Source organism: Semicossyphus pulcher, unplaced genomic scaffold (assembly GCF_022749685.1).
Source record: "Semicossyphus pulcher isolate SPU_LCO1_2020_fin unplaced genomic scaffold, fSemPul1.0.p SCAF_11, whole genome shotgun sequence".
Taxonomy (NCBI): Eukaryota; Metazoa; Chordata; class Actinopteri; order Labriformes; family Labridae; genus Semicossyphus; species Semicossyphus pulcher.
Genome location: NW_027211615.1, coordinates 13,908,533 through 13,922,570, shown reverse-complemented (window position 1 = coordinate 13,922,570; position 14,038 = coordinate 13,908,533). Strand labels below are relative to the sequence as shown.

General features: G+C 41.1%; 1 protein-coding gene across 1 annotated transcript; it reads left to right on the top strand.

Moving 5' to 3' along the window:
* The first annotated feature begins 2,765 nt into the window (after positions 1–2,765).
* Positions 2,766–7,477, top strand: zc3h14 (zinc finger CCCH-type containing 14). Its single transcript, XM_069687302.1, has 17 exons — positions 2,766–2,862; positions 3,220–3,262; positions 3,355–3,469; positions 3,630–3,670; positions 3,809–3,980; positions 4,108–4,429; positions 4,519–4,679; positions 4,793–4,893; positions 4,985–5,143; positions 5,287–5,358; positions 5,474–5,615; positions 5,753–5,952; positions 6,087–6,225; positions 6,318–6,457; positions 6,660–6,742; positions 6,890–6,996; positions 7,240–7,477. Exons 1-17 carry the CDS (start codon positions 2,827–2,829, stop codon positions 7,241–7,243), a joined length of 2,037 nt encoding a protein of 678 aa, XP_069543403.1. The 5' UTR covers positions 2,766–2,826; the 3' UTR covers positions 7,244–7,477.
* Positions 7,478–14,038: the final 6,561 nt, after the last annotated feature.

The window sequence follows — 14,038 nt, the reverse complement described above, 5'->3', positions numbered from 1 at the left end:
ACACGTCTACACCCGTGGCTGATTCGAGAGCTCGTGGAACAAAGCAAACTTGCTGCTCACTCGCCCCAAATCACCCGTGAGGGAGCAAGCAAGCGAGGGATAGGGCTTAAGACAGCCGGTGCTGCAGGCACTAAAATTCCTGACTTCCATTGACCGGCTGCCACAAATAAATCCTTGAATGACCTGATACCTGCTCATTAGTGCTAAAATATTGATCAAGTAACACTAGATTTCCACTCACTGAATAAAAAATGGAGCACAGACATCTTGGACAAACTGTACAACAAATGACACAGCAAGACATTTTAATTGTCTGACATTTGCATGAAAAAAAAACAAAAGACGACAACATTAAGTTCAGTGACTGAATTATCTGAGGTGATACATTTAAAATGGGGCGTAAAGGGGACTGACTCGCTATAGGAGCCAGCCTCAAGTGGCCAGGTTACTGCTTGTTAAGAACATGCAGCAGGGCCGACAGGCTGTATGTGCAATGAGTGACAGAGAGAGAGAGGGATCATCTTTATGCTCTGAGGTGAATTTGTTTCTGCCGTCCTCTTGTGCTTCAATAGGGGCCATTCAAGGTTCTCTTTCATTCCCAGAAAAGAGGCAAAAGAAGCTGCACTCTTCAAACCCTCTACAAACAAATCCACTCCTGCTTCCCCTCGAAGAAAAAATTATACTGCAGTAGTTTGTTGTGTGTTATGCGGTATGTTTGCAGCAGCACACTTGGTTAGTGCCATATATACAGGAACGTTATGATGATTACAGAAGGAGTGTTAAGAAAGGTCTTTTGAGGTTCTTATATAACAAAAGCACAACAAGAACATAATTTGTGGGAGGAAAAAAACAGAGCTGATATTTCTGAACATTAAACAATTAGTGCATCTGCGTGAATTAACACAGGCAGTGTGAACAAAGCAGACAGTTGTGGCTGAGAGTGTGTGTGTGTGTGTGTGTGTCGCTCGTCTAGACGCCAGGCTAGATCCTTCCCGTCATTGTTGTTTGGCATTGAAGGGCTGCAAAACAGGAAATAATCTCTGAGGGAAAACATACAGCTATGAGCATTAGAAAGTCACAGTCACAAGCTGTGGGAGGCTGCAATTAAACATCAGTTCAAATTAAATAACACGTGCATTATAAAACCGATGAAGTGTTAAAACAAAGCAGAACTATTTTTTCTTTTGTTCTGTATAACTTTTAAAGTCAGCTTTTTTTTTAACCTGCAGCCCCAGGAGACTTCTAGATTAGGATGCTTATGTCAGTGTAACAGTTTGAAAGCAAATATATATATACTAACATACTACTAATATAATTATAAAGGTCTGTATTTTGTTTACTAATCTATTTGTCAAACTATGAATCAATTAATAACTTAAAATCGTCGGTCGATATAAGGTGGACGTGACCTGAGATTGGGAAATCTGTTTTTTTCTTAATGGTCTCTTGCGCCATCTGGTGGACACCGGTTATATTTCAGCTTTGATATAGTCAGTTGGTGCGTGGTAATATTTTTAACAGGGAGATGGCACAATAGGGGAACCTAAGCTAAACACTGATATTAAGAACTACATCTCTTGTAGTTTTGCCCTTACAAATCACAAAAAAGTGATCAAAAAATCAAGCGTGGATGAGTAAAAGATGCTAAACTGCTGTTTAAAATGCCAAGAAGGAAAAAAATAATTCCCATTATTGTTGTCTGTGTTAAACAAATTTGGAGCCATTTATATCAAATGTGTGTTTAGTTGAGAGTTGATTATGTTTATTACTGGGGCCATAGTTAAAGGTGGTGTTGTACTGAACTAAATTATATTGAGATGTGTCTCTAATCTTTTGTCCTATTTACACACACGAGGGGGCCAGAGTATTAGAAACACCTCTGAATAAAATGCAGCTGAAATATCATTAAATGACCACCTCTATGACAGCTTATTAAGAAGCCTGTACATTACAGGCAACATAAAAGCAAATCTTATGGCTGAGCTGGTGTACTGGATTACATTAGATTTTTCAGGTGTACCTAATGTAGTGGCCGGAGAGTGTATGAGGGATGAGTAGTAAAGTAGATTTTTTTTTTCCTTCTGTTTAAAGGAAACAAAACATGCTATACTATGCTGTTGGTATGTTGCTGTAAGACTAAAATCCTACACTACTTTAAAGTCAGTCTTTACAAAAATTAACCATAACAGCTGAAACCTGCAGTAGTTGCACATGTGTAGTAGTAGCCAGCTTGAAGTGATAGTAGAATAAAAAAAAATTTGAAATCATTTGCACAGTTCAAATCAGTGCAATGTTTTTTCTAATATATTCGTTTACATTACATTATTTTGGAGTTTAATAACTGACAGGTGGTGCAGAGCAACTTCAAATATAACAAAACGACTTTGAATCGACACATCTTTGATAATGATTGAATTTTCGACTGTTTGTTGCAGCTTGTGTCTAAAATACAAGTAGTTGTTTCAAATTTTTTTATTGTGTAATAGGCCTGAAGCCTAATGCCTGATGAATGATCTTCTTGTATACTTGCAGTTTGGAGGATGTCCTTTTAGCGATAGATTAATTATTATATTTACTTAGTTATATTGTATTAGTTGGTTGTAACATACATCATAACCCTCTAAAAGTTTAAAAGACACTAGGAATGAAAAACGACAGTGCTTAACGAAATCAAATCCGGGAGCGGACGTTGCTGGTTTTGTCCCTGTTCGGCTACCTTCGTTGGCCACGTGATCATACGTCACATTTGTCCCCCGCTGGTTAGCGGTTGTGCTGGAGAATCAGTCGCTGCTTTTGTAACTTTTTCACTTGTATTAAACCACAAAAATGGAGATCGGGACAGAGATCAGCAAGAAAATACGAGTGAGTACATTTATTGTCATAATATGAGTCATTTTCACTGAATTTAAAGGCTCTTCGAGGTTGGTTTAGCGAGGACTTTGCTAGCTAGCATTAGCTTGCTAACGTATTTTTTCAGTTGAGCAGAATGGCAACAGGGTTTCTGTTTACAAGGAGGTCGCAGTTGCTACATTACTTTATAATGTATCCTTCAAGTCGGTTTACAGACGTGTTAACAGTGTTTTATTTGATTTTACGGTATCGTGTTTAGCAAGTAAACGTATGTGCTACCAAGTGAGTGAAACCAGCGCATCATGGATGCTGATCTTCATTCGTTAAGAGCGATAATACCGTCTACAATTTACTTTTGTTCTGTTTCAGGCTGCTATTAAGGGCAAGCTTCAAGAACTCGGTGCATATATTGGTAAGTGAATAAAATGCACATCTAATGTCTCAAGGCTTGTTTGAATCCCAGCCTGATGTTTACATGCTGTATGTGATTCTTCTATTTATCAGATGAAGAGCTCCCTGACTACATCATGGTGATGGTCGCAAACAAGAAGACCTCCCAACAGATGGCTGATGATCTCTCCCTTTTCCTTGGAAACAACACGATAAAATTCACAGCCTGGTACGATCATAACAAAGATGTAGATTTTCTGTTTACAAGTCTTTCATTGTTATTTAACTTGTAAAATGGAATAGAAGCATGCACTCTCTACATGTAATGCAGTTATTCTCCACACGACTATCAGCTCTAGCCATAACATGTATTTGTTCATGTGTTTCAGGCTACAGGGTGTCCTTGAGAAGTTGAGAACTGTTGCAGTCGGTAAGTCAGACTCATTTTTTCTACAGTGTACAAACCACCATAGACAGTTTTGTCCTTGCCAAATGAATGTTAACTATGCTATGAGTTTGTCACAGAAGGTCATGTTTTCTTTCTCCAATTTTCATTTCTTTGTTACAGAGCCTGCATCCCTCAAAAATCAGCTCCAGTCTGACAGTGGTGCTGTGGCTGGGAGGAGTCGATCATCTGTGAGTGAAGACAGCAGAGCAGAGGAGTTGAAGGTGTTGACAGTGTCCAGCTCACGCTCTGATAGGACTGATGCCCGCGTGTCCAGCTCTGCTCATGAAAACAGGTGCCTACTGCAAAGCTAGATTAACGTATTTGTCTTCACGTGCCGGCATTCATTATTGAAATTTCATCATGTTAAACTATACAAATTCCAGAAAATGTAAATACTTCTTTGCATTATTTGTTTTTAGGAGGGGCGCCTTAGAGAAGATGTCCTCTCGACTTACCTCCACGGTTAAGCCTCTCATGGAGCTGCTCCCCTCCGAGGCTGTGATTGACATCAAACCAGAGATGGATGATGACCTCATTGCTGAAGACCTGGTAGAAATAGCCACCAACCATGGCCGAACACGCGGCGCAGCTAGTCGACCCACAGCTGAAATCTACAGACCGGGTCACAGCAAGTTTTCATCAGTAAGCTCTGCGGATTCATATCGACATGCAGAGGGATCCTCTCACGCTAGGCAGCAGGACGGCAGAGGCAGCAGAACCTCCAGAACCGGCTCCAGCAAGGTACATTGATTCTGTGAGAACTCTTTTTCTGTTCACAAAGTGTCGACAGATAAAGTTTATCAAAATGTTCTGTGGTGTTTTCTGAACAGGAGGAGTTGTCGCGGAAGCGTAAGGCACCAGTAGCGAGTTCAGTGGTACGAGTGAACAGAGCTGCAGATGAGGACAGCGATGATGTGGAAGAGGAGGATGCGGGTTATGGAGGAAGAGGCCTGTCAAGCAGAGTGTCCCTGCCCTCCAAACCAGAACGCAAGTCAGTGTTAACAACTTGTATGATATTATGGAACATTATGGGGAATTAAAGGTTGAATAAAAGGGGCGAGCCAGGGTTGTAATTCACTGTTTTTGTGCTTCATGTTGTTCCAGACCTACTCTCCCTCCAGCAAAGCAAGCCAACAGGAATCTGATCCTGAAGGCCATCTCTGAGGCTCAGGACTCCATCACCAAAACTACAGCCTACCCATCAAGTATGTTTACCTGTTAAACCATGAACATCTTAGTTGGCTTAATCATTATTTTAATATTGATCCCTTTAACATCTTTTCTCCCGACACTCAGTACCCCAGAGGCAGACTGTTCCTGTGGCTCCTCGTACCCGCTTGGCCAGCACTGAAGAGATGACTGCAGCCATCCAGCTGGTCCAGGAGCACCTCCACAGCCTGGCCCCGAGGGTGCAGACCTACACCTCCACAGAGCTACCTCCAACCAGACCACCTGGTATGTGAAGAGCAGAACAAGCAAAATCAGGCGACATATCATTATCTTTGGAAAAGCTGTCATATGATAGATTAACTACTGAAAGAACAAATGTCTGGTCTTATTTTATATTATTTATGTTTCTTGTTACATTTTCCTCCCAGCTCCAGCGAGGTCTTTAGCTTCACGCCTTCAGTTAGCAGAGGGCAATGACGGAGGAGAGCAGAGTGACTATGGTGAATATTTTTCTCTATTTTTGAAACATGAAAGTTTCTAATGTCTTTCGTGCTGCATACCACTGGTGTGTGTGTTCATTTGTGTGTGTATGTGTATTTTGTGATGTACCTCCAGGCGTTGAGGTCGCAGCAGGCAGTGAGGCAAAGTCGTTTAATACCCGCTCCTTCATAATGAGTCAACCACGACTGCAAGAACCTGCAGCCAGAATCCAGCAGCGCCTCCTGGTCAGAGAGGATGGCCAGCCAATCCAGGCCAGGTACACACACACACACACACACACACACACACACACACACACTGTGAGATGATCACTCTCAGATCTGTGTGTGCCATTCTTGATTTGTCGTGTTTTATTTCCTTCTTTTTCCTCTGGATTTGTCTCCCCTTCTCTAGTAAGGAAATCATGGACTCAGCCAGCCCAAAGTTCATAGTGACTTTAGACGGGGTACCGAGCCCGATGGGGACCTTTGCAGACTGTGAGATGGAGCTGGATGATGTAAGACCGCCCACAAAGGCGACGGAGGGGACCATCAACAGGGAGCCCAAACTGAGCGTCCTGCAAAGGCTACAGGAGAGAATCACAACAGCAGATGGTGAGCGGTCTTGTGATAATAAATCATATAATCATACTTGACTCTATTTGTATTACTAATTTTAAACACGGTTACAAAAAGCATTGAAAAGGGTTGTAATGTTACTGAATTATTACGTTCTGATCTCTTCACAGATGACGTGATGGACATTGAAATGGCGGAGGACGACTCTGTCCCTGTGAAGAAGCAAAAGGTGATGGAGCGCTGCAAGTTCTGGCCGGTGTGTAAAAGTGGAGATGAGTGTGTGTACCATCACCCGACAGCGCAGTGCAAGTAAGTGTGTTTGTTACTAAATGGAAGAAGTGATACTAGAGGTTTCAATGATTTGCTTTGTCTACATAGTGATTTGTCTTGTTTTTCTGCAGGACTTTTCCCAGCTGCAAGTTTGGGGAGAAATGCCTTTTTGTCCATCCTAATTGCAAATATGACGCCAGGTGTAAAAAGCCCGACTGTCCCTTCACTCACGTCAGCCGCAGAAGCACAGCTGGTCCTCCTCCCAGGCCAGGTACACTCATCACCCCTACTATCTTCTGGGCTTCTGTAATACAAAGTGTTTCCCCGCCCAAAAACCAATGCTTTATATGCGTACATTTATGTATTGTAATTCTATGAATAAAGCGGCAACATTGAGCAGATCTTATTTTTCTTTAAGCAGTTATCTGTAGTTTGTTTATCTGCACTTCTAACGTGACTGTTTGTGTTCACAGCAGCGCAGCCAGTGCAAACCACTAGCGTGTGTCGCTTCTTCCCAGACTGCAAGAAGATGGACTGTCCGTTCTATCATCCAAAGGTAAAACACTCGACAAGTGGAGCCTTGATTCTGTAATTGTTATTTGAATTTGAACATTACGATTCTTTTTGCATCCACGCACGAGACATTCTGCACAAGCCTGAAAAATTAGTCTGACTTTCTACATTTTGTTCCTCTCACCTGCAGCCTTGTCGCTTTGCGGGGCAGTGTAAACGTGCTGGCTGCACCTTCTACCACCCGAGCGTATCTGTGCCACCCAGACACGCTCTGAAGTGGACAAAAACGCAGAGCAGGTAAACATATGGGGGGGTCTAAAAATGGAATAATGCAATAACTTACATTTGGTGGATTTTTTTTACTAGTTGATAAATAAGAACCATGATTTAAGTATTGTCATCTTCAATCAGGTTTTTGTTAGTGTTGTTAATTTGTAATCCTAATTACGATGTAAAAAAGGACATTTCATCTTAAAATGCAGCTTATTTAAAGTAAAGTCTCAGCTTGTTCTAAATACTGTTCCTCTTTCTCTCTCACAGCTAATAAAGTCCTGACTGAAGTCTGATGATGGTCAACACGTGAAGCTGTGGAAGATGTTCTGTAAACGTGTCGATGAATTGTCATATTCAGATTTCACCTCGTTTCATTTTGTTTTAAATTTATTGTTTCAAAGGATTTTTAAGAGAAGTGTTTATTGTGTTCAACAGTCAGGGTTTTGCTGATGCTCCGAATATTAAAATGCTTCACAATTAACTTTAAATTGATCTCATGTCATCATTTGTCTCGTTTTCTTAACAATGAAGTAGATGGTTTCCTATTAATAAACAATTTCATGAATATACTGTCTGTTTGGTTTAATCTTGACTTCCATTTTAAGTCCCCCTGAGTGTGGTTTTGTATTTGATTATTTGATACTAATGTAAAAGGTCAGCAAGTCCTAGACTGCACTCAAAGATATCTATTGTAGCAGATATAATCAGAGCTATATGGATTTTTTAAATGCAAAATAAAGGGGCTTTGATGCTTCCTTTCTTATTTCCATTATCACAGGAAATACACAACAAAAAATACTGCTCCACAAATTTTTTTGCAGCACCATTTGCACGTTCTAGGAAAAAAAGATCAGAGATGACAAAAGTGTATTTTCTAAGCCTATATTACATAAATTACACGTATAGTCTGTTTAAAATCTGGTAATCAGGAACACAAAAGAATCCCAATAGTTTGTGTTTGAAGGCAGTTAACACTTTGTATTTTTCACAAGCTTTTATTACTATTTTTACCTGGAAAAAGTCATCAAGTCGTAGTTTGTGTTTTTCTTTCGAAAAGGGGAAGAAGCATCAAACACATTCCTCATCGCTGCGACTGCATTTGTATTTTCCGACGCTAGAAGCCGCTGCTACGCACTACGTCATGACGTAATTTTAGTCGAAGATAAAAGCCCTATGAGTATACGACTTCCTTGCCGGGTGCGGTGGCGCGCGCCTGTAATCCAAGCTACCGGGAGGCTGAGGCTGGCGGATCGTTTGAGCTCAGGAGTTCTGAGCTGCAGCGGACTATGCCGATCGGGTGTCCACGCTAAGTTCGGTATCGATATGGTGCTCCTGGGGGAGCCCGGGACCACCAGGTCGTCTAAGGAGGGGTGCATCGGCCCAGGCCGGAAACGGAGCAGGTTAAAGCCCCCGTGCCGCTCAGTAGTGGGATCGCGCCTGTGAATAGACGCTGTAGTGCAGCCTGAGTAATACAGCGAAACCCAGTCTTTTTACACACACCACCACACTACTGTCACAACACACACACTCTACATTATATCCAAACATCACACAGCAGCTTCGTCACTGCTTCTTCATCTTCTTGTTAACGTGAAAAGCCTTCACACAGTTGCAGCTCTGCGGGTCCTACAGCGCCTCCACCTGGAGGACACCTGCAACTACACCAACCACACTCAGCACTTGTCATCACGTCCTGCAGGTGGAGGCAGACTAAAGCCACAGACAAACAGCTTCCTGATGAGGTGTGAACACATTTTTTATGCTTGTGCGGGGAAAGTTTTAATCTTGTGGAAGAGCAACAAGTGTTTAAAAGAATGAAACACAGAAATATAGTGGTTCTATGGCTATATCTTTCAGCATTTAATCAGTAGCAGTAATAACAATTGTAGATATCAACAATTGCTTTTTGACTACTTGCAATTCTACATACAAATATCTACAACTCAGTTCTCACTAGTCTAAATGTACGGTCTTGATATCGACAATTACTTTCTTACTAGTGGAAATGTTAGTAGTTACTAGTCAACTCTACTGACTTCAATTGAAACACAATTACAGATATCTATAATTCAGTTATAATTCCAAGTCAACCTATCCATAATGTAATTTTGACTAGTTACAATTCTAATCAATGGTATCTGTAACGGTATTCTCACGAGTGTAAATATCAACTGTTGATATCAACAAGTCAACTCTTAAAAGTAGCAATGTTCATTGTAGATATCTACAATTGTTCTTACATTGCAGATTAAATGGAATACAAGATACCTAAAATTAAATTCTGACTAGTCATAATTAAATTACTGATATGTTGGTGTTGAACTGGGAAAGATTGTAATTTCAGATATCTACAATTGCATTTCAGATGTACATATCTGAAATTACATACCTTACTAGTAACACTTATATTTGAGATAGCTACAATTCCCTTTGTAACTAGTCAGAAATACATTTTAGATATCAAAAAAGGAATTACAATGAATTCACGTCTTCAATGACAAACGAACATATCTCTAACTAATATGGCAATTAGGGCTACATGTCTGAGATGGATCTCAGATATATCGGACATATCAGAAATGCAATTGTTGATATCTGACAGTGTTGTGACCAAGTCATCTTTGCTCAAGTCCCAAGTCAGTCTCAAGTTATTTTTCCTTGGGCAAGTCAAGTCAAGTCACAGGTTATGTCAAGTCAAGTCCTTAGTTAAGGCAAGTCAAGTCACTTTTTTGCCACCCAAGATCCAGCACTCTTAACTGTAGTATCGGGCCTCTATAAAGAGAAAAGACAAGGTGTTAGTAACTCGTCTAATAATGATATTATTGGCCAATTTATATAACCTGTTCAAAAAGTATGACAGGGAATTGTATCTGTATTATCTTGGCACAGGCGCATGATGATGGTCTGAGACCGTATTGAGTAGTAACGAGTACGACTGATGAGGATTCTCTTTGGGGAAAAACATCAGGTAGCAGGGGGCTTTGATGTTGCGTGCTGCCATAACGAGGAGTTTGACTGACATTCCCAGCATGCGCTGCGTACATACTTGATAGTGCAACAGAAACTTGACAACATTGAATTTTATCATTTTATATTTAACAGCTAACATTCAAACTTATGAACACACTCAAGTCACCCGAGTCATCACGCCTCAGGTCAAGTCTTGAGTCATTAACTTGCAAGTCCAAGTCGAGTCTCAAGTCATTTATTTTTTGTCAAGTCGCAAGTCATCAAAACAGTGACTCGAGTCGACTCAAGTCCAAGTCACCATACACCAAGTCTGCATCTCTGATATCTGAAATGAGAATGCATTTCCCCTACGAACAATCCTTTTTCAACAGATGGAAATTCAATTGTACATATCTGTAGTCTTATTCTTACTAGTCAAAAAAGGAATTGCTAATATCTATAATTAAATTAAAGATATATGTAAATCAGTTTTGACTTGTCAGAATGTAATTACATGTGAGAATATATCCTATTTGTAACACGTCAAAATTGTTTTACAGATATCTTTATCTAGTCAAAATAACGTTTTGACATGTGAAAACTAAATTGCTACTAGTCAGCCCTACTGATTAAATGTTAAAAGGGGTTACCCATAGAGGGTCTACACAAATGACAGTGGATGGATCGATCCAACAAGTTTCTGCAGAGTTGTAATGTATCAAAATAAACATTTATTGTTTGGGATTATGGTGGTATAGGAAAGAGTTATCTGCTGTTTGAAGCCCCCACCCCCCATTAACACTTCCCTGTGTACGTATTAGTTTACTTATGTGCTTTTTTCATGTAGAGTGTGCCATCATGCTGTAGTGTTCAGGTTGCTCACCATGTCTCAAGTGTTAAAAAGACCTGGACTATGAGAAACACTCACATGTCTTTCCTCTCACAGTGAGTTCACTGAGGTTCAGTGACTTGAAGGCCACCATTTACACAAGCTCTTTTTGTTTGTCTGTGTTTCATGTTTCATGTTTAGAAAATGGAGGTCTATAAACAGAATGAATAACGTGAAAAATACAAAATCACAATATTTTCTTTTTCAGGGGAGCTTCTTTGTGTTCATTCATGTAACCTGTAAGAGTTTCAGTGTTTCTTTTGATTCATTTTCAGTTCATCACCATCAACATCAGAAAATTAAAGTAAAAGGGGAAAAGAGTGTACTGCATGTTCTTAACTTCTTCGTCAGTCTTCAATAGTCTATCTGTGGCTGTAGCTGTTACACTTTGGCTGATTGGTGAGTTTTGTCATAAACCCAAAACATCCCACCTTGATGACGTCATTAGATCGACTCAAAAGCCCTGTGAGTGTATGTCGTCTTCGCCGGGTGCGGTGGCGCGCGCCTGTAATCCAAGTTACCGGGAGGCTGAGGAGGGCGGATCGTTTGAGCTCAGGAGTTCTGAGCTGCAGCGGACTATGTCGATCGGGTGTCCGCGCTAAGTTCGGTATCGATATGGTGCTCCTGGGGGAGCCCGGGATCACCAGGTCGTCTAAGGAGGGGTGCATCGGCCCAGGCCGGAAACGGAGCAGGTTAAAGCCCCCGTGCCGCTCAGTAGTGGGATCGCGCCTGTGAATAGACGCTGTAGTGCAGCCTGAGTAATACAGCGAAACCCAGTCTTTTTTACACACACCACCACAGTACTGTCACAACACACACACTCTACATTATATCCAAACATCACACAGCGGCTTCATCACTGCTTCTTCGTCTTCTTGTTACCGTGAAAAACATTCACACAGCTGCTGCTCTGCGGGTCCTACAGCGCCTCCACCTGGGGGACACCTGCAACTACAACAACCACACTCCGCAACTTCTCATCTCGTCCTGCAGGTGGAGGAAGACTAAAACTACTAAAATTAAACTGATCTGATGAGTTACTCATACACATTTTAAAATTCCCCTTTTATCTGTGTTTTGAATCGATAAGTTAGTTGTGGTGAAAGTGCAGCAGCTGTTTAGATGAAGGAAACGCGACACAGGAACAAAGTGGGCCTCCTCAAATGACTGTGGATGTGTTTATGTTCATTGATCCAAAGTTTCTGCAGAGTTGCAATGTAACAAAGTTAAACATATAGCGTCTGGGATTATAACATTGATGAGTTTACCTGCAGTCTGTACCCACTGAGTGATAATTTGTATGTGCACTTAAGAAAATTCACCTAATGCTTTAGCTCCGAGTGAGATTAATTGAGGGATAGAGGCTATTAATCTGACTCAACAACTCATCTGGGTGGCCCACTATACATGGATACAGCATGTTTGTAAAGGAGCTAAAGCATTAGGTGGATTTTTTCAGTGAACATTTAAATTATCGTTCAGTGGGTACAGACTGCAGGTAAACTGATTCATGTCACAATCAAAGATGAGAAATGTTGAACTTTGTTATAATGAAACTGCAGAAAGTTTGGATCAATGAACATAAGTATCCACAGTAGGTTTGTAAGGAGGCCCTCTCCTCGTTTTCTTCATCTAAACAGCTGCTGCACTTTCACCACAACTAACGTATCGATTCAAAACACAGATAAAAGAGGAATGTAAAAATATATTTGAAGGAACTATTTAAAAATGTGTTTGTTAGTAACTCATCACATCAGTTTAATATTTGTGGTTTTAGTCTGCCTCCACCTGCAGGACGTGATGACAAGTGCCGAGTGTGGTTGTGTAGTTGCAGGTGTCCTCCAGGTGGAGGCGCTGTAGGACCCGCAGAGCAGCAGCTGTGTGAAGGTTTTTCACGGTAACAAGAAGATGAAGAAGCAGTGATGAAGCTGCTGTGTGAAGTTTGGATATAATGTAGAGTGTGTGTGTTGTGACAGTAGTGTGGTGGAGTGTGTAAAAAGACTGGGTTTCGCTGTATTACTCAGGCTGCACTACAGCGTCTATTCACAGGCGCGATCCCACTACTGAGCGGCACGGGGGCTTTAACCTGCTCCGTTTCCGGCCTGGGCCGATGCACCCCTCCTTAGACGACCTGTTGGTCCCGGGCTCCCCCAGGAGCACCATATCGATACCGAACTTAGCGCGGACACCCGATCGGCATAGTCCACTGCAGCTCAGAACTCCTGAGCTCAAACGATCCGCCAGCCTCAGCCTCCCGGTAACTTGGATTACAGGCGCGCGCCACCGCACCCGGCGAGGAAGACACTCATTCATAGGACTTTTGATTGCACTCGTGACGTCATTACAGTGTGATGTTTTGGGCCTTTGACAAAACAAACTGACCAGCCAAAGTGTAACAGCCTCAGCCACAGATAGACTATTGAAGTTGAAGTTAAGAACATGCAGTAAAGCTCCTCTAAAACGAGCTTACACATAACCTTTTTCACTTTTTACACATTGTTGACACATAAGGTCAAGTTTGCAGGTGTGTGTTTTTATGTCCTGACTTTAGACAGAAAACTAACAAACAGTTTGTTCTCAGTTGTTACAAAAAGCCAAATCACAGGCTGATTGTTGTTTCGTCTCACTCTGTGAGTTCACTGAGGTTCAGTGACATGAAGGTTGTTCTGTGTAAACTGGAGATTGTGCTGAAGTTTCTTTTTGCAAGTGAACACTCTTTAAAACAATGAGTAAAAAGTGAATAAAGGTTGTGTAAGCTAGTTTTAGAGGAGCTAACATCAGCTCCATGTCAGAGAAATGCTTCAACCTAAATGTTTTCTTTTACAGGCCTCATTATTTGATCAGTTATCTGTTCACACAACAAAACCCACAGAGACATATCGGTCGAACTTGAGTCTTTATGTTCATAACTGCAACAAAATCCCAGAGTTTGATTGTCACTTCTTCCCACAGTGTAAGAAGATCTAACTGATGGATTTTGTGGTTTTTATCAACGTGAAATAGATTTTCTTTCACCGAGGTTTGATGCCATGAGAGTGTCTCATAGATTTGACAGTTTTTGTTCAGGACACTGTTGTATAAAATGTTTTCAAAAGTAATTTATTGTAAATCAGTCCGTTCAAATTGTTAGTGTTTCACAGACAGAGGTCATATATGTGAATGTCTTTTTGTTTGTCTGTGTTTCATTTTTCATGCTGAGAAAATGTAGGTCTATAAACAGAATGAATA